General features: G+C 46.8%; 1 protein-coding gene across 3 annotated transcripts in view; it reads right to left on the reverse strand.

The window, feature by feature from the left end:
• The window catches only part of LOC110489515 (glycogenin-1), a 36,618-nt gene extending 17,166 nt beyond the window's left edge, over nucleotides 1–19,452 (reverse strand). For all 3 annotated transcript variants that reach the window (XR_005036338.1, XM_021562229.2, XM_021562228.2), the window contains exons 1-4: nucleotides 19,296–19,452; nucleotides 14,594–14,729; nucleotides 13,895–14,069; nucleotides 13,615–13,777 (exon numbers count right to left, since the gene is read on the reverse strand). Coding sequence is in view for 2 of the 3 variants with exons in the window: in XM_021562229.2 (XP_021417904.2) it covers nucleotides 13,615–13,777; nucleotides 13,895–14,069; nucleotides 14,594–14,729; nucleotides 19,296–19,305 (484 nt within the window). In the remaining variant the exon portion in view is untranslated. The remainder of the gene's footprint in view (nucleotides 1–13,614; nucleotides 13,778–13,894; nucleotides 14,070–14,593; nucleotides 14,730–19,295) is intronic.
• Between the last annotated feature and the right edge of the window lie 3,697 nt (nucleotides 19,453–23,149).

Here is a 23,149-nt window from a genome sequence, read left to right on the forward strand (position 1 = left end):
GAGGAAATTGAATAGAGGCGCCCAGGACTGGAAGAGTAATCTCTCCTGAACCATTTCATCACTCAGATCTGCCATTGCCCAATAGTTGGTTCTGTTGGTTAGCCAGCGCTACACAGTCAATTTAAAAATTAGGCATAATGTTAGTCAAGTTAAGTTCTATAGTGGGTAGTTGGTTTCTCCCGTGTGATACCAGCCCAGACAGAGAGACACTAGATTCTCCTGTGTGATACCAGCCCAGACAGAGAGACACTAGATTCTCCCGTGTGATACCAGCCCAGACAGAGAGACACTAGATTCTCCCGTGTGATACCAGCCCAGACAGAGACACTAGATTCTCCCGTGTGATACCAGCCCAGACAGAGACACTAGATTCTCCCGTGTGATACCAGCCCAGACAGAGACACTAGATTCTCCCGTGTGATACCAGCCCAGACAGAGACACTAGATTCTCCCGTGTGATACCAGCCCAGACAGAGAGACACTAGATTCTCCCGTGTGATACCAGCCCAGACAGAGAGACACTAGATTCTCCCGTGTGATACCAGCCCAGACAGAGACACTAGATTCTCCCGTGTGATACCAGCCCAGACAGAGAGACACTAGATTCTCCCGTGTGATACCAGCCCAGACAGAGAGACACTAGATTCTCCCGTGTGATACCAGCCCAGACAGAGACACTAGATTATCCCGTGTGATACCAGCCCAGACAGAGAGACACTAGATTCTCCCGTGTGATACCAGCCCAGACAGAGAGACACTAGATTCTACCGTGTGATACCAGCCCAGACAGAGAGACACTAGATTATCCCGTGTGATACCAGCCCAGACAGAGAGACACTAGATTATCCCGTGTGATACCAGCCCAGACAGAGACACTAGATTCTCCCGTGTGATACCAGCCCAGACAGAGAGACTAGATTCTCCCGTGTGATACCAGCCCAGACAGAGAGACTAGATTCTCCCGTGTGATACCAGCCCAGACAGAGAGACTAGATTCTCCCGTGTGATACCAGCCCAGACAGAGAGACACTAGATTCTCCCGTGTGATACCAGCCCAGACAGAGACACTAGATTCTCCCGTGTGATACCAGCCCAGACAGAGAGACACTAGATTCTCCCGTGTGATACCAGCCCAGACAGAGACACTAGATTCTCCCGTGTGATACCAGCCCAGACAGAGAGACACTAGATTCTCCCGTGTGATACCAGCCCAGACAGAGACACTAGATTCTCCCGTGTGATACCAGCCCAGACAGAGAGACTAGATTCTCCCGTGTGATACCAGCCCAGACAGAGACTAGATTCTCCCGTGTGATACCAGCCCAGACAGAGAGACTAGATTCTCCCGTGTGATACCAACCCAGACAGAGAGACTAGATTCTCCCGTGTGATACCAACCCAGACAGAGAGACTAGATTCTCCTGTGTGATACCAGCCCAGACAGAGAGACACTAGATTCTCCCGTGTGATACCAGCCCAGACAGAGAGACACTAGATTCTCCTGTGTGATACCAGCCCAGACAGAGAGACACTAGATTCTCCCGTGTGATACCAGCCCAGACAGAGAGACTAGATTCTCCCGTGTGATACCAACCCAGACAGAGAGACTAGATTCTCCTGTGTGATACCAGCCCAGACAGAGAGACACTAGATTCTCCCGTGTGATACCAGCCCAGACAGAGAGACACTAGATTCTCCTGTGTGATACCAGCCCAGACAGAGAGACACTAGATTCTCCCGTGTGATACCAGCCCAGACAGAGAGACTAGATTCTCCCGTGTGATACCAGCCCAGACAGAGAGACACTAGATTCTCCCGTGTGATACCAGCCCAGACAGAGACACTAGATTCTCCTGTGTGATACCAGCCCAGACAGAGAGACACTAGATTCTCCCGTGTGATACCAGCCCAGACAGAGAGACACTAGATTCTCCCGTGTGGTACCAGCCCAGACAGAGAGACACTAGATTCTCCTGTGTGATACCAGCCCAGACAGAGAGACACTAGATTCTCCCGTGTGATACCAGCCCAGACAGAGAGACTAGATTCTCCCGTGTGATACCAACCCAGACAGAGAGACTAGATTCTCCTGTGTGATACCAGCCCAACAGAGAGACACTAGATTCTCCCGTGTGATACCAGCCCAGACAGAGAGACTAGATTCTCCCGTGTGATACCAACCCAGACAGAGAGACTAGATTCCCCCGTGTGATACCAGCCCAGACAGAGAGACTAGATTCTCCCGTGTGATACCAACCCAGACAGAGAGACTAGATTCCCCCGTGTGATACCAGCCCAGACAGAGAGACACTAGATTCTCCCGTGTGATACCAGCCCAGACAGAGAGACACTAGATTATCCCGTGTGATACCAGCCCAGACAGAGAGACACTAGATTCTCCTGTGTGATACCAGCCCAGACAGAGAGACACTAGATTCTCCCGTGTGATACCAGTCATGTTGTTTTCCAGTCGTAGAGGACTGTAGCACTATAAAAAATAAAAAAGGGTCAGAGGAACTGCAAGTCACGGCTACAGCGCAACATGAAAAGACCGTCGCTGGCTAAAAATACTGCAGCTTTAGCCAATTAGCATACCCCACAACCTGCTAGCATATCGCTAGGCCATTAATGTGGCATTCAACAGCACAGGGAATCTAAGGGGTTGAGAAAACAGTCTGAGGAGCAAGAGTCTGACACACACAGCTTCAAATAACAAGAGAGCCTGACATTAGATGATGACGCAACAGGCTCCTCCCACACAGAGCCTGACATTAGATAATGACGCAACAGGCTCCTCCCACACAGAGCCTGACATTAGATAATGACGCAACAGGCTCCTCCCACACAGAGCCTGACATTAGATAATGACGCAACAGGCTCCTCCCACACAGAGCCTGACATTAGATAATGACGCAACAGGCTCCTCCCACACAGAGCCTGACATTAGATAATGACGCAACAGGCTCCTCCCACACAGAGCCTGACATTAGATGACGCAACAGGCTCCTCCCACACAGAGCCTGACATTAGATAATGACGCAACAGGCTCCTCCCACACAGAGCCTGACATTAGATAATGACGCAACAGGCTCCTCCCACACAGAGCCTGACATTAGATAATGACGCAACAGGCTCCTCCCACACAGCTAGTGTGTTCTATAGTGGGCTGTAGTCTATAGTGGGCTGTAGTCTATAGTGGGCTGTAGTCTATAGTGGGCTGTAGTCTATAGTGGGCTGTAGTCTATAGTGGGCTGTAGTCTATAGTGGGCTGTAGTCTATAGTGGGCTGTAGTCTATAGTGGGCTGTAGTCTATAGTGGGCTGTAGTCTATAGTGGGCTGTAGTCTATAGTGGGCTGTAGTCTCTGCTGCCCTACCAAGAAAAAAGGTAGTAACTGCTCTGAGAAAAATGTATTTTATCTACCCTGGTTTCACAGTGTCTTTATGCAGTTACTGCTAACATGACCCCCATTTACTCCTGAACACAATAGAGGCAGGACACTTGTCCACATGATTAAGCATGTTTTAATGGAGCAAAAATGACATGAACTCATTTTAGACCAAATGAGTTAGTTACTGCCTTTTTGCTTGGTAGGGCAGTATAGTGGGCTGTAGTCTATAGTAGGCTGTAGGGAGAGACGGCATTCTTGGGAGACATAAAAATTAAAATGGGTAGTTGGTTTCTCCCGTGTGATACCAGCCCAGACAGAGAGACACTAGATTCTCCCGTGTGATACCAGCCCAGACACAGAGACACTAGATTCTCCCGTGTGATACCAGCCCAGACAGAGAGACACTAGATTCTCCCGTGTGATACCAGCCCAGACAGAGAGACACTAGATTCTCCCGTGTGATACCAGCCCAGCCCAGACAGAGACACTAGATTCTCCCGTGTGATACCAGCCCAGACAGACACTAGATTCTCCTGTGTGATACCAGCCCAGACAGAGACACTAGATTCTCCTGTGTGATACCAGCCCAGACAGAGACACTAGATTCTCCCGTGTGATACCAGCCCAGACAGAGAGACACTAGATTCTCCTGTGTGATACCAGCCCAGACAGAGACACTAGATTCCTGCCAACAGTCACTTCAGTTCGCCAGAACGAGTCTGCTCTTGAAAGCACGTGGCACTATTAAGCAAACTAATTGGTGTCCCGAACCATAGATGGAATATTTGAGCCATATTAGACAGAGCTGCTTCACGGATTCACTGTTCTGATGAGGGTGGACTGCTGCTAGCTTTACTGAGCTAGCCAGACGAACTGCAATATGTTCCTGTTTAAAAGGGATTATTAAATGTGTTATTGCAGAGTACATACACAAAGCAGGGTGTTTTGTTTGCAATAGGCCCAAAAGTCTATTTTCCCAAAGTTAAAACTGTAGCATATTCAAACATGCATTAAAATATCCAGTTTAAGTCTTCCTATTGTGGATGAGGACACGTTAGTACCAACAGGCTTGGTAAAATACACAATTCAATTACTATGTGTCCCCTGATGACTAATCAGTACAAACCAGAACTACTTTTCAAGCCTGCCCTCCCTCAAATAGTTCCATTTAGTTCCATTCCAACAAAGTGACTTCCCAAACTGGGTCTCAACGCTTATAAAAACAAGTCTGCCATGAAAGAGCGCGTTGTTCTCAGTCTACACCTGCTAAATTCACCATGTTGTTCTCTGAATGCTCTGAAGTGCCATTAGAGAGAGAGAGAGAAAGAGATACTGCTAGGATGCCGGCTCCATTTATATAAATGGCCTGCCAACAGGTTGCCTGAAGACCCACATTGAATTTTACTTCAGGTAGAAATCAAAAAATGGTATTTGTCACACGCGCTGACTACAACAGGTGTAGTAGACCTTACAGTAAAATACGAAAACAACAGGTGTAGTAGACCTTACAGTGAAATGCTGAATACTACAGGTGTAGTAGACCTTACAGTGAAATGCGAAAACAACAGGTGTAGTAGACCTCACAGTGAAATGCTGAATACTACAGGTGTAGTAGACCTCACAGTGAAATGCTGAATACAACAGGTGTAGTAGACCTTACAGTAAAATACGAAAACAACAGGTGTAGTAGACCTTACAGTGAAATGCTGAATACAACAGGTGTAGTAGACCTTACAGTGAAATGCTGAATACTACAGGTGTAGTAGACCTCACAGTGAAATGCTGAATACAACAGGTGTAGTAGACCTTACAGTGAAATGCTGAATACAACAGGTGTAGTAGACCTTACAGTGAAATGCTGAATACTACAGGTGTAGTAGACCTCACAGTGAAATGCTGAATACAACAGGTGTAGTAGACCTCACAGTGAAATTCTGAATACAACAGGTGTAGTAGACCTTACAGTGAAATGCTGAATACAACAGGTGTAGTAGACCTTACAGTGAAATGCTGAATACAACAGGTGTAGTAGACCTCACAGTGAAATGCTGAATACAACAGGTGTAGTAGACCTCACAGTGAAATGCTGAATACAACAGGTGTAGTAGACCTCACAGTGAAATGCTGAATACAACAGGTGTAGTAGACCTTGCCATGAAATGCTTACTTACAAGCCCCTAACCAACAATGTAGTTCCAGAAATATTTACTAAATAAACTACAATTTTAAAAAGTTGACAAGAAAATGACATAACAACAAGACTACATGCTAGCAGTCAGGGGATGTGTCGGTACTGAGTCAATGTGCAGGGATACAGGGGAGTCGAGGTAATTCGTGGAGTGAGTATGCATAGATAATAAACAGAGTAGCAGCAGTGTCAAAACAAAGGGGGGGGGGGGCTCGCGTTTGGAAAGTTCTGAAATCCGCCACAAACCAGAAAGCTGAATAAAATGATACATTGGTCCTTCTGCAGGTAGGAAGGAGAGAGAAGATCCACGACTATTGTAGTCAACTCCACCTTCAGTATGCTGGTCTGTATAGTTTGGATTTTTGGTTTCGAGCCTACCCAAACACGTCCACGTTATGGCCGAGCCTACCCGAACACTTCCACGTTATGGCCGAGCCTACCCAAACACTTCCACGTTATGGCCGAGCCTACCCAAACACTTCCACGTTATGGCCGAGCCTACCCAAACACTTCCACGTTATGGCCGAGCCTACCCAAACACTTCCACGTTATGGCCGAGCCTACCCAAACACTTCCACGTTATGGCCGAGCCTACCCAAACACTTCCACGTTATGGCCGAGCCTACCCAAACACTTCCACGTTATGGCCGAGCCTACCCAAACACTTCCACGTTATGGCCGAGCCTACCCAAACGGCAAACACTTCCAGCTGATTGCAAGGAAACCTGCAATCGGTCGACAATTTTTTACACATTTTTATTTAGCTAGGCAAGTCAGTTAAGAACAAATTCTTATTTACAATGGTGGCCTGGGCCAATTATACGCGGCCCTATGGACTCCCAATAACAGCCTGTTGTGATACAGCCTGGAATCGAACCAGGGTCTGTAATGATGCCTCTTTCACTGAGATGCAGTGCCTTAGACCGCTGCGCCACTCGGGAGTCAGAGTGCATCACTTGCAATGAGTCAGATTGGATTTTCAATCAAGAGACTACCTGCGCCACAGAAGGTCACCGCTTTCCTGTGGATCCCATCTCCATCAGAACAGCAACCAGTAACGCGTCAATATAAATTGTACTCGACATTCTGCCCTGTAGAGACTGTTTAAAGTTGTTTACAGCGACTTCTTTCAGACTGATCTCCATGGTAACAGTAATGTTTAGGCAAGCCGACGGACAGTGAGCAGACTACTGACGTACGTGCATAGCAGCCATTTCCAGTAGTAGTAAGGCTGAGTCTTAAAATGGGCCTGGACATAAGTAGTGGCCTGTAAAGAACAGGGTAGCATTTCAGCCTGGGGCTGTAGCCAAGACAGAGGTCACTATTCACCAGGGGTCTCACGGGATGTGCAGGGTTAATGTCAGCCAGTGCCCATCTCAAATTCAACCCCACCCTGTAGAGCCCCTCAGAATAACTCCCAGAGTTAGAGGCAGTGTCATGACAGGACCCTGTGTTCAGACTTTAAGTAAGGTCTTTATCAAGCTTAGAGGAAAAGTCATCCCCCCCCCCTCCCGTACCCCGTAAAACACCTCAGAATAACTCACAGGGTTAGAGAGAGGCGGTATCGTGACAGGACCGTGTGTTGACAAAAACCCGTTTGACATATGTAGATTGAGCTATTTAAAAAATGGTTAAACCACAAACACTACAAATGGACAGCAGACTGCTAGCATCCAACCTACAGGACAGCAGACTGCTAGCATCCAACCTACAGGACAGCAGACTGCTAGCATCCAACCTACAGAACAGCAGACTGCTAGCATCCAACCTACAGAACAGCAGACTGCTAGAGGCCAGCCACGACCCAATAGGAAATACCACAGATATTTGGAATGCTGCACATATTGCTTCTACATAGTTGGAAAAGCAGCACATTTAATACCAGCAGACCATGGAAACACTACAATATGCTGCATGACCTACCAGCAGACCATAGAAACACTACAATATGCTTCATGACCTACCAACAGACCATAGAAACACTACAATATGCTGCATGACCTACCAGCAGACCATGGAAACACTACAATATGCTGCATGACCTACCAGCAGACCATGGAAACACTACAATATGCTGCATGACCTACCAGCAGACCATGGAAACACTACAATATGCTGCATGACCTACCAGCAGACCATGGAAACACTACAATATGCTGCATGACCTACCAGCAGACCATAGAAGCACTACAATATGCTGCATGACCTACCAGCAGACCATAGAAACACTACAATATGCTGCATGACCTACCAGCAGACCATGGAAACACTACAATATGCTGCATGACCTACCAGCAGACCATAGAAACACTACAATATGCTCAATGACCTACCAGCAGACCATGGAAACACTACAATATGCTGCATGACCTACCAGCAGACCATGGAAACACTACAATATGCTGCATGACCTACCAGCAGACCATGGAAACACTACAATATGCTGCATGACCTACCAGCAGACCATGGAAACACTACAATATGCTGCATGACCTACCAGCAGACCATGGAAACACTACAATATGCTGCATGACCTACCAGCAGACCATGGAAACACTACAATATGCTGCATGACCTACCAGCAGACCATGGAACTACAATATGCTGCATGACCTACCAGCAGACCATGGAAACACTACAATATGCTGCATGACCTACCAGCAGACCATGGAAACACTACAATATGCTGCATGACCTACCAGCAGACCATGGAAACACTACAATATGCTGCATGACCTACCAGCAGACCATGGAAACACTACAATATGCTGCATGACCTACCAGCAGACCATGGAAACACTACAATATGCTGCATGACCTACCAGCAGACCATGGAAACACTACAATATGCTGCATGACCTACCAGCAGACCATAGAAACACTACAATATGCTGCATGACCTACCAGCAGACCATAGAAACACTACAATATGCTGCATGACCTACCAGCAGACCATAGAAACACTACAATATGCTGCATGACCTACCAGACCATAGAAACACTACAATATGCTGCATGACCTACCAGCAGACCATAGAAACACTACAATATGCTGCATGACCTACCAGCAGACCATAGAAACACTACAATATGCTGCATGACCTACCAGCAGACCATGGAAACACTACAATATGCTGCATGACCTACCAGCAGACCATGGAAACACTACAATATGCTGCATGACCTACCAGCAGACCATGGAAACACTACAATATGCTGCATGACCTACCAGCAGACTATGGAAACACTACAATATGCTGCATGACCTACCAGCAGACCATAGAAACACTACAATATGCTGCATGACCTACCAGCAGACCATGGAAACACTACAATATGCTGCATGACCTACCAGCAGACCATAGAAACACTACAATATGCTGCATGACCTACCAGCAGACCATGGAAACACTACAATATGCTGCATGACCTACCAGCAGACCATAGAAACACTACAATATGCTGCATGACCTACCAGCAGACCATGGAAACACTACAATATGCTGCATGACCTACCAGCAGACCATGGAAACACTACAATATGCTGCATGACCTACCAGCAGACCATGGAAACACTACAATATGCTGCATGACCTACCAGCAGACCATAGAAACACTACAATATGCTGCATGACCTACCAGCAGACCATGGAAACACTACAATATGCTGCATGACCTACCAGCAGACCATGGAAACACAACAATATGCTGCATGACCTACCAGCAGACCATGGAAACACTACAATATGCTGCATGACCTACCAGCAGACCATAGAAACACTACAATATGCTGCATGACCTACCAGCAGACCATAGAAACACTACAATATGCTGCATGACCTACCAGCAGACCATAGAAACACTACAATATGCTGCATGACCTACCAGCAGACCATGGAAACACTACAATATGCTGCATGACCTACCAGCAGACCATAGAAACACTACAATATGCTGCAAGACCTACCAGCAGACCATAGAAACACTACAATATGCAACATGACCTACCAGCAGACCATGGAAACACTACAATATGCTGCATGACCTACCGGCAGACCATGGAAACACTACAATTTGCTGCAAGACCTAATGGCAGACCATAGAAACACTACAATATGCTGCATGACCTACCAGCAGACCATAGAAACACTACAATATGCTGCAAGACCTACCAGCAGACCATAGAAACACTACAATATGCAACATGACCTACCAGCAGACCATGGAAACACTACAATATGCTGCATGACCTACCAGCAGACCATGGAAACACTACAATATGCTGCATGACCTACCAGCAGACCATGGAAACACTACAATATGCTGCATGACCTACCAGCAGACCATGGAAACACTACAATATGCTGCATGACCTACCAGCAGACCATGGAAACACTACAATATGCTGCATGACCTACCAGCAGACCATGGAAACACTACAATATGCTGCAAGACCTACCAGCAGACCATAGAAACACTACAATATGCTACATGACCTACCAGCAGACCATGGAAACACTACAATATGCTGCATGACCTACCAGCAGACTATGGAAACACTACAATATGCTGCATGACCTACCAGCAGACCATGGAAACACTACAATATGCTGCATGACCTACCAGCAGACCATGGAAACACTACAATATGCTGCATGACCTACCAGCAGACTATGGAAACACTACAATATGCTGCAAGACCTACCAGCAGACCATAGAAACACTACAATATGCTGCAAGACCTACCAGCAGACCATGGAAACACTACAATATGCTGCATGACCTACCAGCAGACCATGGAAACACTACAATATGCTGCATGACCTACCAGCAGACCATGGAAACACTACAATATGCTGCATGACCTACCAGCAGACCATGGAAACACTACAATATGCTGCATGACCTACCAGCAGACCATAGAAACACTACAATATGCTGCATGACCTACCAGCAGACCATGGAAACACTACAATATGCTACATGACCTACCAGCAGACCATAGAAACACTACAATATGCTGCAAGACCTACCGGCAGACCATAGAAACACTACAATATGCTGCATGACCTACCGGCAGACCATGGAAACACTACAATATGCTGGATGACCTAATGGCAGACCATAGAAACACTACAATATGCTGCATGACCTACCGGCAGACCATAGAAACACTACAATATGCTGCATGACCTACCAGCAGACCATAGAAACACTACAATATGCTGCATGACCTACCAGCAGACCATGGAAACACTACAATATGCTGCATGACCTACCAGCAGACCATAGAAACACTACAATATGCTGCATGACCTACCAGCAGACCATAGAAACACTACAATATGCTGCATGACCTACCAGCAGACCATAGAAACACTACAATATGCTGCATGACCTACCAGCAGACCATGGAAACACTACAATATGCTGCATGACCTACCAGCAGACCATGGAAACACTACAATATGCTGCATGACCTACCAGCAGACCATGGAAACACTACAATATGCTGCATGACCTACCAGCAGACCATGGAAACACTACAATATGCTGCAAGACCTACCAGCAGACCATGGAAACACTACAATATGCTGCATGACCTACCAGCAGACCATAGAAACACTACAATATGCTGCATGACCTACCAGCAGACCATAGAAACACTACAATATGCTGCATGACCTACCAGCAGACCATAGAAACACTACAATATGCTGCATGACCTACCAACAGACCATGGAAACACTACAATATGCTGCATGACCTACCAGCAGACCATAGAAACACTACAATATGCTGCATGACCTACCAGCAGACCATAGAAACACTACAATATGCTGCATGACCTACCAGCAGACCATGGAAACACTACAATATGCTGCATGACCTACCAGCAGACCATGGAAACACTACAATATGCTGCATGACCTACCAGCAGACCATGGAAACACTACAATATGCTGCATGACCTACCAGCAGACCATAGAAACACTACAATATGCTGCATGACCTACCAGCAGACCATGGAAACACTACAATATGCTGCATGACCTACCAGCAGACCATAGAAACACTACAATATGCTGCATGACCTACCAGCAGACCATAGAAACACTACAATATGCTGCATGACCTACCAGCAGACCATAGAAACACTACAATATGCTGCATGACCTACCAGCAGACCATGGAAACACTACAATATGCTGCATGACCTACCAGCAGACCATGGAAACACTACAATATGCTGCATGACCTACCAGCAGACCATAGAAACACTACAATATGCTGCATGACCTACCAGCAGACCATAGAAACACTACAATATGCTGCATGACCTACCAGCAGACCATGGAAACACTACAATATGCTGCATGACCTACCAGCAGACCATGGAAACACTACAATATGCTGCATGACCTACCAGCAGACCATGGAAACACTACAATATGCTGCATGACCTACCAGCAGACCATAGAAACACTACAATATGCTTCATGACCTACCAGCAGACCATGGAAACACTACAATATGCTGCATGACCTACCAGCAGACCATGGAAACACTACAATATGCTGCATGACCTACCAGCAGACCATGGAAACACTACAATATGCTGCATGACCTACCAGCAGACCATGGAAACACTACAATATGCTGCATGACCTACCAGCAGACCATGGAAACACTACAATATGCTGCATGACCTACCAGCAGACCATAGAAACACTACAATATGCTGCATGACCTACCAGCAGACCATAGAAACACTACAATATGCTGCATGACCTACCAGCAGACCATGGAAACACTACAATATGCTGCATGACCTACCAGCAGACCATGGAAACACTACAATATGCTGCATGACCTACCAGCAGACCATGGAAACACTACAATATGCTGCATGACCTACCAGCAGACCATGGAAACACTACAATATGCTGCATGACCTACCAGCAGACCATAGAAACACTACAATATGCTTCATGACCTACCAGCAGACCATGGAAACACTACAATATGCTGCATGACCTACCAGCAGACCATGGAAACACTACAATATGCTGCATGACCTACCAGCAGACCATGGAAACACTACAATATGCTGCATGACCTACCAGCAGACCATGGAAACACTACAATATGCTGCATGACCTACCAGCAGACCATGGAAACACTACAATATGCTGCATGACCTACCAGCAGACCATGGAAACACTACAATATGCTGCATGACCTACCAGCAGACCATGGAAACACTACAATATGCTGCATGACCTACCAGCAGACCATAGAAACACTACAATATGCTGCATGACCTACCAGCAGACCATAGAAACACTACAATATGCTGCATGACCTACCAGCAGACCATAGAAACACTACAATATGCTGCATGACCTACCAGCAGACCATGGAAACACTACAATATGCTGCATGACCTACCAGCAGACCATGGAAACACTACAATATGCTGCATGACCTACCAGCAGACCATGGAAACACTACAATATGCTGCATGACCTACCAGCAGACCATGGAAACACTACAATATGCTGCATGACCTACCAGCAGACCATGGAAACACTACAATATGCTGCATGACCTACCAGCAGACCATAGAAACACTACAATATGCTGCATGACCTACCAGCAGACCATAGAAACACTACAATATGCTGCATGACCTACCAGCAGACCATGGAAACACTACAATATGCTGCATGACCTACCAGCAGACCATGGAAACACTACAATATGCTGCATGACCTACCAGCAGCTTATTTTGGTGACATGGTGATCGATGGTTGGCTGCCCGTTTGACCAATAAAAATAAACCATGTATCAGCGGTTGGCCAGAGTACACAAGCCACATGGCCACTTCAGTAAATAGACCACCAATTTGGTTTTTCAGGAAATTCTACCCCTGACATCCATTTTGTTTCCAGTATGAGGGTGAAGAAAATCCCCTTTGATCACAGACATAACATTCTCAAATGAAAGGAAATCACTAAAAGCTCTGACACGTACCATCGAAGCTGCCGTGTTCTGCGCAGTACTGGAGCAGTTTGCTGTACGTTTCGTTGGAGGGTCGGAACACGAACACGCCGGAGTTGAAACAGTCTGGCCAGCCGGGATCCGGGGCCGCAGACAGCTCCTCTCTGTCAAACAACTCATCTATGTTCTGTACCACCTGCAATAAACACACACAGGTGAACTCTACTGTAGCTACCTGGAGGACATACAGGTGAACCCCCCCCATACCAGTGTGTGTGGGTCCTTGAAGGTCAGAGTATCGTGTGTATCTCACCAGTGTGTCTGCATCCATGAAGACACATTTGGAGTAGTGTGTAAGGGTCCAGCAATGTAGCTTGGTGAAGGTGACTCCCAGGTCAGGTCTCTTCATCAGGGCCAGGTTAGCTGAGTCTCCGCTGTCCAACACATCTACCAACAGTACCTCATCAAAGATCTTCAGAAGCACTCCTCTGGTGGTAAGAGAAGGAGTGAGGAGTGAGAGGAGGAGGAGGGCAGGAAGGAGAGAGAGAAGGAGCGAGGAGGAGGGCAGGAAAGAGAGAGAGAAGGAGTGAGGAGGAGGGCGGGAAAGAGAGAGAGAAGGAGCGAGGAGGAGGGCGGGAAAGAGAGAGAAGGAGCGAGGAGGAGGGCGGGAAAGAGAGAGAGAAGGAGCGAGGAGTGAGAGTAGGAGGAGGGCGGGAAGGAGAGAGAGAAGGAGCGAGGAGTGAGAGGAGGAGGAGGGCGGGAAGGAGAGAGAGAAGGCGGCACAGGACAGTTTGGCGAGAGGGCTTTGAGAGATCATGCCAACAATCCTGCATGTGGGAGATGAAGATCATGTTTGATCAAGCCCCAGATCATCATCACCAACAAGGTCTAGGATCAGATCTTTGACTCCCAACGTTAGAAAGGTCATAGGTTACACTAACCAGTTGATGCTCAAGCGTCACTCTAGGACATAATAAACAGTCGTCCCTGGGAAGTGGAAAAGGGTTCTTACTTGCAGGGGTCAGAGACATGGGGTCCGATCATCACCACCAGCTTCCTGGTTGTCTTGTGGTTCCTCAGGGACTTGCCGAGGACCATGGCTCCTCTGGCATAGTTGTCATTGGTCGCCAAAGTCACAAAAGCCTGGTCTGAGTGGGGACATAACTTATTAATAAAAACCTGGAAATAACATTTTGTTCGGTTAAAAACAGTGTAAATCCATCAGAGTTAAATGACTTCATTGCTATAACCAACTCCATGGGTAGGCAACCATGTTCCTGGAGTGCCGTGGGTACAAGTGTGGTGCCTAGTTCCAACTAGGTACCACACCTGACCAACTGAGCTAATTGATGAGTTCAGTGACTGACTAAAGTCAACACACCTGGTCCTCCAGGTTGATTAAATCAAAACCATTAGGTGCCTGAGGCACTCCAGGACCAGCGTCGTCTAAACCTGCCCTACTCAAACACCCCCCCCCCCCCAAAAAAAAAAAACTTTGTAAAGCCTGACTCAATGGTCCATCTCATAACTGGTGTGTCAAAACAAAGGCCTTAGTGTTCGTATGTATGAAGACCATAACATATTACTTCAGTGAGGGACGGTCTGTGGTTGTTTTACCAATGTCAGCACGTCACACAAAATGGCCAAGGGTTCCACGGCAACTGTGCCAAATAGGAACGTCTAGAGATTGCCCATAAACTCAAGTATCAACAATGGACTGATTGTAAGATGGCAAAGGACAAAATATAATTATTATAATGACAAAATCTAAACCCTGGAAGCTAATATCAGCATCCTTGACAAGCCAGTAAATCAACAGTAGTCACTACAGTTGGTCCTGAACAATCCCCCGGGTGCAGTAGTCACTACAGTTGGTCCTGAGCAATCCCCTGGGTGCAGTAGTCACTACAGTTGGTCCTGAGCAATCCCCTGGGTGCAGTAGTCACTACAGTTGGTCCTGAGCAATCCCCTGGGTGCAGTAGTCACTACAGTTGGTCCTGAACAATCCCCTGGGTGCAGTAGTCACTACAGTTGGTCCTGAACAATCCCCTGGGTGCAGTAGTCACTACAGTTGGTCCTGAGCAATCCCCTGGGTTCAGTAGTCACTACAGTTGGTCCTGAACAATCCCCTGGGTGCAGTAGTCACTACAGTTGGTCCTGAGCAATCCCCTGGGTTCAGTAGTCACTACAGTTGGTCCTGAGCAATCCCCTGGGTGCAGTAGTCACTACAGTTGGTCCTGAGCAATCCCCTGGGTGCAGAAGTCACTACAGTTGGTCCTGAACAATCCCCTGGGTGCAGTAGTCACTACAGTTGGTCCTGAACAATCCCCTGGGTGCAGTAGTCACTACAGTTGGTCCTGAACAATCCCCCGGGTGCAGTAGTCACTACAGTTGGTCCTGAGCAATCCCCTGGGTGCAGTAGTCACTACAGTTGGTCCTGAGCAATCCCCTGGGTGCAGTAGTCACTACAGTTGGTCCTGAGCAATCCCCTGGGTGCAGTAGTCACTACAGTTGGTCCTGAACAATCCCCTGGGTGCAGTAGTCACTACAGTTGGTCCTGAACAATCCCCTGGGTGCAGTAGTCACTACAGTTGGTCCTGAGCAATCCCCTGGGTTCAGTAGTCACTACAGTTGGTCCTGAGCAATCCCCTGGGTGCAGTAGTCACTACAGTTGGTCCTGAGCAATCCCCTGGGTGCAGAAGTCACTACAGTTGGTCCTGAACAATCCCCTGGGTGCAGTAGTCACTACAGTTGGTCCTGAACAATCCCCTGGGTGCAGTAGTCACTACAGTTGGTCCTGAACAATCCCCTGGGTGCAGTAGTCACTACAGTTGGTCCTGAGCAATCCCCTGGGTTCAGTAGTCACTACAGTTGGTCCTGAGCAATCCCCTGGGTGCAGTAGTCACTACAGTTGGTCCTGAGCAATCCCCTGGGTGCAGAAGTCACTACAGTTGGTCCTGAACAATCCCCTGGGTGCAGTAGTCACTACAGTTGGTCCTGAACAATCCCCTGGGTGCAGTAGTCACTACAGTTGGTCCTGAACAATCCCCTGGGTGCAGTAGTCACTACAGTTGGTAGTGACTACAGAAAAGTAATCAACTGTACCTCGCTCCCAAGAAAATATCTGATAAATTATAAGCAAATAAAACTTGGCCATCAAAAGTAGTCAGACGCCTGTTCCTCCGTGTCACTGTTATTCGCCACATTTAATTCACACTTGAAAAAATGCCATTTGATAAGCGACATGACACACTGTACATGGTCCCCTTCTATACAAGCGTCAGCTATAGAAAGACTAGTTCAGTAATGGACTAGAGCCTAACGTTGTTCCTTATATAGTCCAAGGTCCTTCTGTTTAGAGGGAAATTGGCTCTGGCAGCCAAAAAACACCATCTAAAACATGAATCGATTCTCAATTGCGGTTTTGTTCTTTAAAAAATTAAAAGAAAAAAAAGCACCCTACTTTCAAATCACATCAAAATAATTCCACTAAATATAGCGTGTTGTAACCAGTTTTAACAGTTGCAGCCAACAGTATTTGTCAATGACGTGGCATCTGTCTTCCGTATATAAACACAGGTAGGCGTTAGGACATGGCGTTAGGACATGGCGTTAGGACATGCAGCTCTCAGTCTTCTGTTAGTTGTCCTAACAAGCGATATAACATGGAGACGTGGCTGTGAACCCCAACCCTGGAAGAGGTGCCTAGTAATTCAACTTTTTGTTTTTAGATAAAGTTTGGAAACGTAAGGTGATGAGTTTTAATGTTCATAAGGAGCATCGGGGGAACTTAAAACGCCACTGGCCAGAAGATATTATTGTCAATAGGCACTAAAGTTAGCTTCTATGAATGTGTCACATAAAGACATCCTGCTGGCCTTTAGGCCTCAACCCACAGAAAGTGAACAGAAATATGAAGACGCAACACCTGGTGTTGGTCCAATTTTCCCATGAGCTGAAATTTTTAAAATCACCACAAAATACTTCTCTAAACTTTTGCGCACAAATTTGTGAACATTCCTGTTAGTAAGCATGTATCATTTGTCAACATAATCCATCCACCTGACAGGTGTAGCATATCAAGAAGCTGATTAAACGGCATGATCAATACACAGGTGCACCTTGTGCTGGGGACAATAAAAAGGTCACTCAAAATCTAGTTGCTGCAAATTTTAAGTTTTGAGGGAGTGTGCAATTGCCATGCTGACTGCAGGAATGCCCACCAGAGCGGTTGCCAGATAATTGATTTTTCATTTCTAACATAAGCCGCCCCCAATGTCCTTAAAGAATTTGGCAGTACGTCCAAATGGCCTCAATCGCAGACCACGTGTATGGCATAGTGTGGGCGAGCAGTTTGCAGATGTCAAATGTTGCGAACCAAGTGTCCCATGGTGGCGGTGGGACTATGGTATTGGCAGGTTTGGGATGCTCTGGATTGACGTGTACAACAGCGTGTTCCAGTTCCTGACAACATCCAGCAACTTCACACGGCCATTGAGGAGGAGTGGGTCAACATTCGACAGGCCACAATCAACAGCCTGATCAACTACTTGATGGAGATGTGTGGTACTGCGTGACGTAAATGGTGGTCACACCATACTGACTGGTTTTCTGATCCACGCCCACTCATTTTTTATTAAAAGGTTTGTGACCAATGCCTATCTGTATTCGCAGTCATGTGAAATCCATAGATTGGGGCCTAATGAATGAATTTCAATTGACTGATTTCCTTATTTGAACTGTAAAACTCAGTAAAATCTTTGACATTGTTTCGTTCGTATTTGTGTTCAGTACAAATTAAGATTTAATAATCACCACCACTCTTAGAAAGGCAGATGACCAAGGGATGACTTGCAACTTTCGGAAATCATGGGGGACAGACTGGACATCGGGTTTCACTATTGACATTTTGCCAAATACATTTATAACTGTCACATTGGCGGGAGGCACTGTGCCTTTAGTAATATAATATCACAAAACACTGGAGGTACTTCAAGTTCAGAGAGTCACCAAGTTAGGACATTGAGTTTAACATGGACCACTAATTCAATGAATAAAATGACACTTCTAGTAGTCTACAGCGACGTGTCCACTAGGAAGCCTACGAGCGAACATGGTCCAACTAAGGACGAGACTGATGGTGCTGGCAACACAACAGGGAACTCGGATAAATAATCAAGACCCAAGATCTTCAGGTTGGAAAGTGGGAACTAGTAAGAGGCCAGAGTTCACGACTTGGGCTTCAGAGTGGGATCACCTTTCAAAAATCAGAGTTGTTTTCTTTCGAGTTCCCAGCGGTTTTGAACGCGGCATAATCAACAGCAAAAATGCAACGACCCGACAATTACTCCGTGATCCACACAATTACACCCGCAAAACGTGAATTGATAAGATTGTATTAGAAAACATGCGCTGATGGTAGGTGGAAAAGAGACTCCATTTTAAAATGTCAGCATTGCCACTTTCGTGTTCTTGAGTCAACGATTACACTTCCTTGATATGATACAACAAACCAAGCTGTAGGTTTGTCAAAGTGCCCGTCATCCCCAATCATGTAGGCATACATACCAATTGTTGTAGTTGGGATACTTAGTAACACACTGACTGACAGTCCGAACAATCATGAATAGTTACTTTGTTTCCCCCGTTTCGCCACAGTGCGAAACTTCAACCAGATCGTCCACTGATAAGATTGTTACAAAATGTCAACGTACCTTCTGCCATGATTCTATTACAAGTCGTAGCTACTCTGTTGATGGACTCGGCGTCTTACGTGGGAAAGGAACAACTTCATATAAGAAGGAGAATTTATAGACGCATGAACCAGAACTAGACAGTTGCCCACGTGACCGGTGCTAGGCACACACCCACTTCTGTACTGCATGCGCCATTGAGCACAACTACTCTCTCTCTCTCTCTCTCTCTCTCTCTCTCTCTCCCTCTCCCTCTCTCTCTCTCTCTCTCTGTCTTTCTCTCTCTCTCTCTCTCTCTCTCTGTCTCTCTCTCTCTCCCTCTCCCTCTCCCTCTCTCTCTCTCTCTCTCTCTCTCTCCCTCTCCCTCTCCCTCTCTCTCCCTCCCTCCCCGTCTCTCCCTCTCTCGCTCTCTCTCTCTCTCTTTCTCTCCCTCTCTCTCTCTCCCTCTCCCTCTCTCTCTCTCTCTCTCCCTCCCCGTCTCTCTCTCTCTCTCTCCCTCCCCCTCTCCCTCTCTCTCTCTCTCTCTCTCTCTCTCTCTCGCTCTCTCTCTCTCTCTCTCTGTGTCTCTCTGTGTCTCTCTCTCTCTCTCTCTCTCTCTCTCTCTTTCTCTCCCTCTCTCTCTCTCCCTCTCCCTCTCTCTCTCTCTCTCTCCCTCCCCGTCTCTCTCTCTCTCCCTCCCCCTCTCCCTCTCTCTCTCTCTCTCTCTCTCTCTCTCGCTCTCTCTCTCTCTCTCTCTGTGTCTCTCTGTGTCTCTCTCTCTCTCTCTCTCTCTCTCTCTCTCTCTCTCCCTCTCTCACACCCCTAAAGTAAACGGATTCTACTGGTTATGCTAACATCACTAAGAAGGTTGGTTCCATCTCTAATCTACCCCGCAGACTACTGTACTCATGTTTATCAAATCAAATCTAATGTTATTGGTTGTGTATTACATATTTTGCAGATGTTGTCGCAAGTGCAACGAAATGTTTATGTTTTTAGACAGTGCGTTGATACCTAACAAAACAAAACAAAACAATACACACACAAACACATCTAAATAAGAAAGATCAGAACGATATATATATGTAAAATCAAATCAAATTTTATTTGTCACATGGGCCGAATGCAACAGGTTTTACCGTGAAATACTTACTGACAAGCGTTGACCAAGAGTGCAGTTTTAAGAGAAATAAGAGTTAAGAAAACAAGAGCATCAGTAAAATAAAGAATGTGGAGGCTATATACAGGGTATTACGGTACAGAGTCAATGTGGAGGCTATATACAGGGTATTACGGTACAGAGCCAATGTGGAGGCTATAAACAGGGTATTACGGTACAGAGTCAATGTGGAGGCTATATACAGGCTGTTACGGTACAGAGTTAATGTGGAGGCTAAATACAGGGGGTACCGTTACAGAGTCAATGTGGAGGCTATATACAGGGTGTTATGGTACAGAGTCAATGTGGAGGCTATATACAGGGTATTACGGTACAGAGTCAATGTGGAGGCTATATACAGGGTGTTACGGTACAGAGTCAACGTGGAGGCTACATACAGGGTATTACGGTACAGAGTCAATGTGGAGGCTATATACAGGGGGTGCCGGTACAGAGTCAATGTGGAGGCCATATACAGGGTGTTACGGTACAGAGTCAATGTGGAGGCTATACACAGGGTGTTACGGTACAGAGTCAATGTGGAGGCTATACACAGGGTGTTACGGTACAAAGTCAATGTGGAGGCTATATACAGGGGGTGCCGGTACAGAGTCAATGTGGAGGCTATATACAGGGGGTGCCGGTACAGAGTCAATGTGGAGGCTATATACAGGGGGTACCGGTACAGAGTCAATGTGGAGGCTATATACAGGGGGTGCCGGTACAGAGTCAATGTGGAGGCTATATACAGGGGGTACCAGTACAGAGTCAATGTGGAGGCTATATACAGGGGGTACCGGTACAGAGTCAATGTGGAGGCTATATACAGGGTATTACGGTACAGAGTCAATGTGGAGGCTGTATACAGGGTGTTATGGTACACAGTCAATGTGGAGGCTATATACAGGGGGTACCGGTACAGAGTCAATGTGGAGACTATATACAGGGGGTACCGGTACAGAGTCAATGTGGAGGCTATATACAGGGGGTACCGGTACAGAGTCAATGTGGAGACTATATACAGGGGGTACCGGTACAGAGTCAATGTGGAGGCTATATACAGGGTGTTACAGTACAGAGTCAATGTGGATGCTAAATACAGGGTACAGTTGAAAACCCCTTGGTTAACATAGAGATTCTGGGAACATCAGAAGGTCGGGGGAAATGAACTATATTCTGGTAATCTGACCAATTGACCATATGCAGTGGTACTTAATGAATATGGTGTCAGTTCAGTTGTCATCTGAGACATTCTCATCAATGATGAAATTACATAAACCCTACAGTGTAAAGTCTACACACCAGAGTTATCGGATTCACATGGAATTGTTGTCCAATTTAAATGTTTGAAAATGAAAAATGATTCGTGATAGGATGAAATGTGATTTTAGCTTCTAAAATGTGAGATTTGGGTTTTCATAAGGTTAGGGCTCTGCTCAATCAGTGGCCCGCCCCTGTGAAGGGACATGGGTTATTGTAAGGGTTTTTGTCCTCCTCTTCGTCTGAAGAGGAGAGGCGAGAAGGATCGGAGGACCAATATGGGTACTGGTACATGGTGGTAAGTGTCCATGTTTTTTTTTATTAAACACATAAACGGAACACTCCATACAAAACAATAAACGTAACGTGAATAACGAAAACCAAAAACAGTACCATGTGGTATAAAACACAGGCACGGAAACAATCACCCACAAAACAACAGTGAAACCCAGGCTACCTAAGTATGATTCTCAATCAGAGACAACTAACGACACCTGCCTCTGATTGAGAACCATACTAGGCCGAACACAGAAAAACAACCTAGACACACAAAACATAGAATGCCCACCCAAGTCACGCCCTGACCAACTAAAACAAACAATTAACACAATAACTAGGGTCAGAACGTGACAGTACCCCCCTCCCAAGGTGCGGACTCCGGCCGCAAAACCTGAACCTATAGGGGAGGGTCTGGGTGGGCATCTGGCGCCTCTGGACTGAGGGGTGGAAGCTCTGGCAGCGCCGGACATGCGGGAGACTCCAGCAGCGCTGGAGAGGAGGAAGGCTCTGGCAGCGCTCGACAGAGGGGCTCTGGCGCCTCTGGACTGAGGGGCTCTGGTGCCTCTGGACTGTGGGGTGGAAACACTGGTAGCGCCGGACAGGCGGGAGCACCTGTATTGATGGGACGGAGAGACAGCCTGGTGCGGGGTGCCGGCACTGGTGGTACCGGGCTGGGGACATACACCTCAGGACGAATGCCTTGCATACTACGCCAAATCAACAGCTCTCTCTTCACTCTCCTCCAATTCTATCAACAACTCCTCGAGTGTCTCCTCATCTCCCATCCGTTCACTCGCCTCCAATCTGTCCAATAACCTCCTCGACCCTCTCAGACTCAGCCCTCAGCTTCGCCGACAGCTCTGATTCCATCCATGGCTCCTTACGGTAAACAGGGGGAGTTGGCTCAGGTCTGACTCCTGACTCTGCCACACTCTCCCTGTGCCTCCCCCCAATACATTTTTGGGGCTGTCTCTCGGGCTTCCTACCGCGCCGCCGTGCTAGTTTCGCCAACCTCATTCTCCTGTAACCCTCCTCACACTGCTTCAGTGAATCACAGGCGAGCTCCGGCACTCTCCCTGGGTCGACCGCCCACCTGTCTATCTCTTCCCTAATTGTATAGTCCAGATAATGCTGCCTGTCCTGTTGCTGCTGGTGCTTCTTCTGCTGCTGTTGCCTCTCCTGCTGCTGCCTTTGCTGC

This window comes from Oncorhynchus mykiss, chromosome 15 (assembly GCF_013265735.2).
Source record: "Oncorhynchus mykiss isolate Arlee chromosome 15, USDA_OmykA_1.1, whole genome shotgun sequence".
Taxonomy (NCBI): domain Eukaryota; kingdom Metazoa; phylum Chordata; class Actinopteri; order Salmoniformes; family Salmonidae; genus Oncorhynchus; species Oncorhynchus mykiss.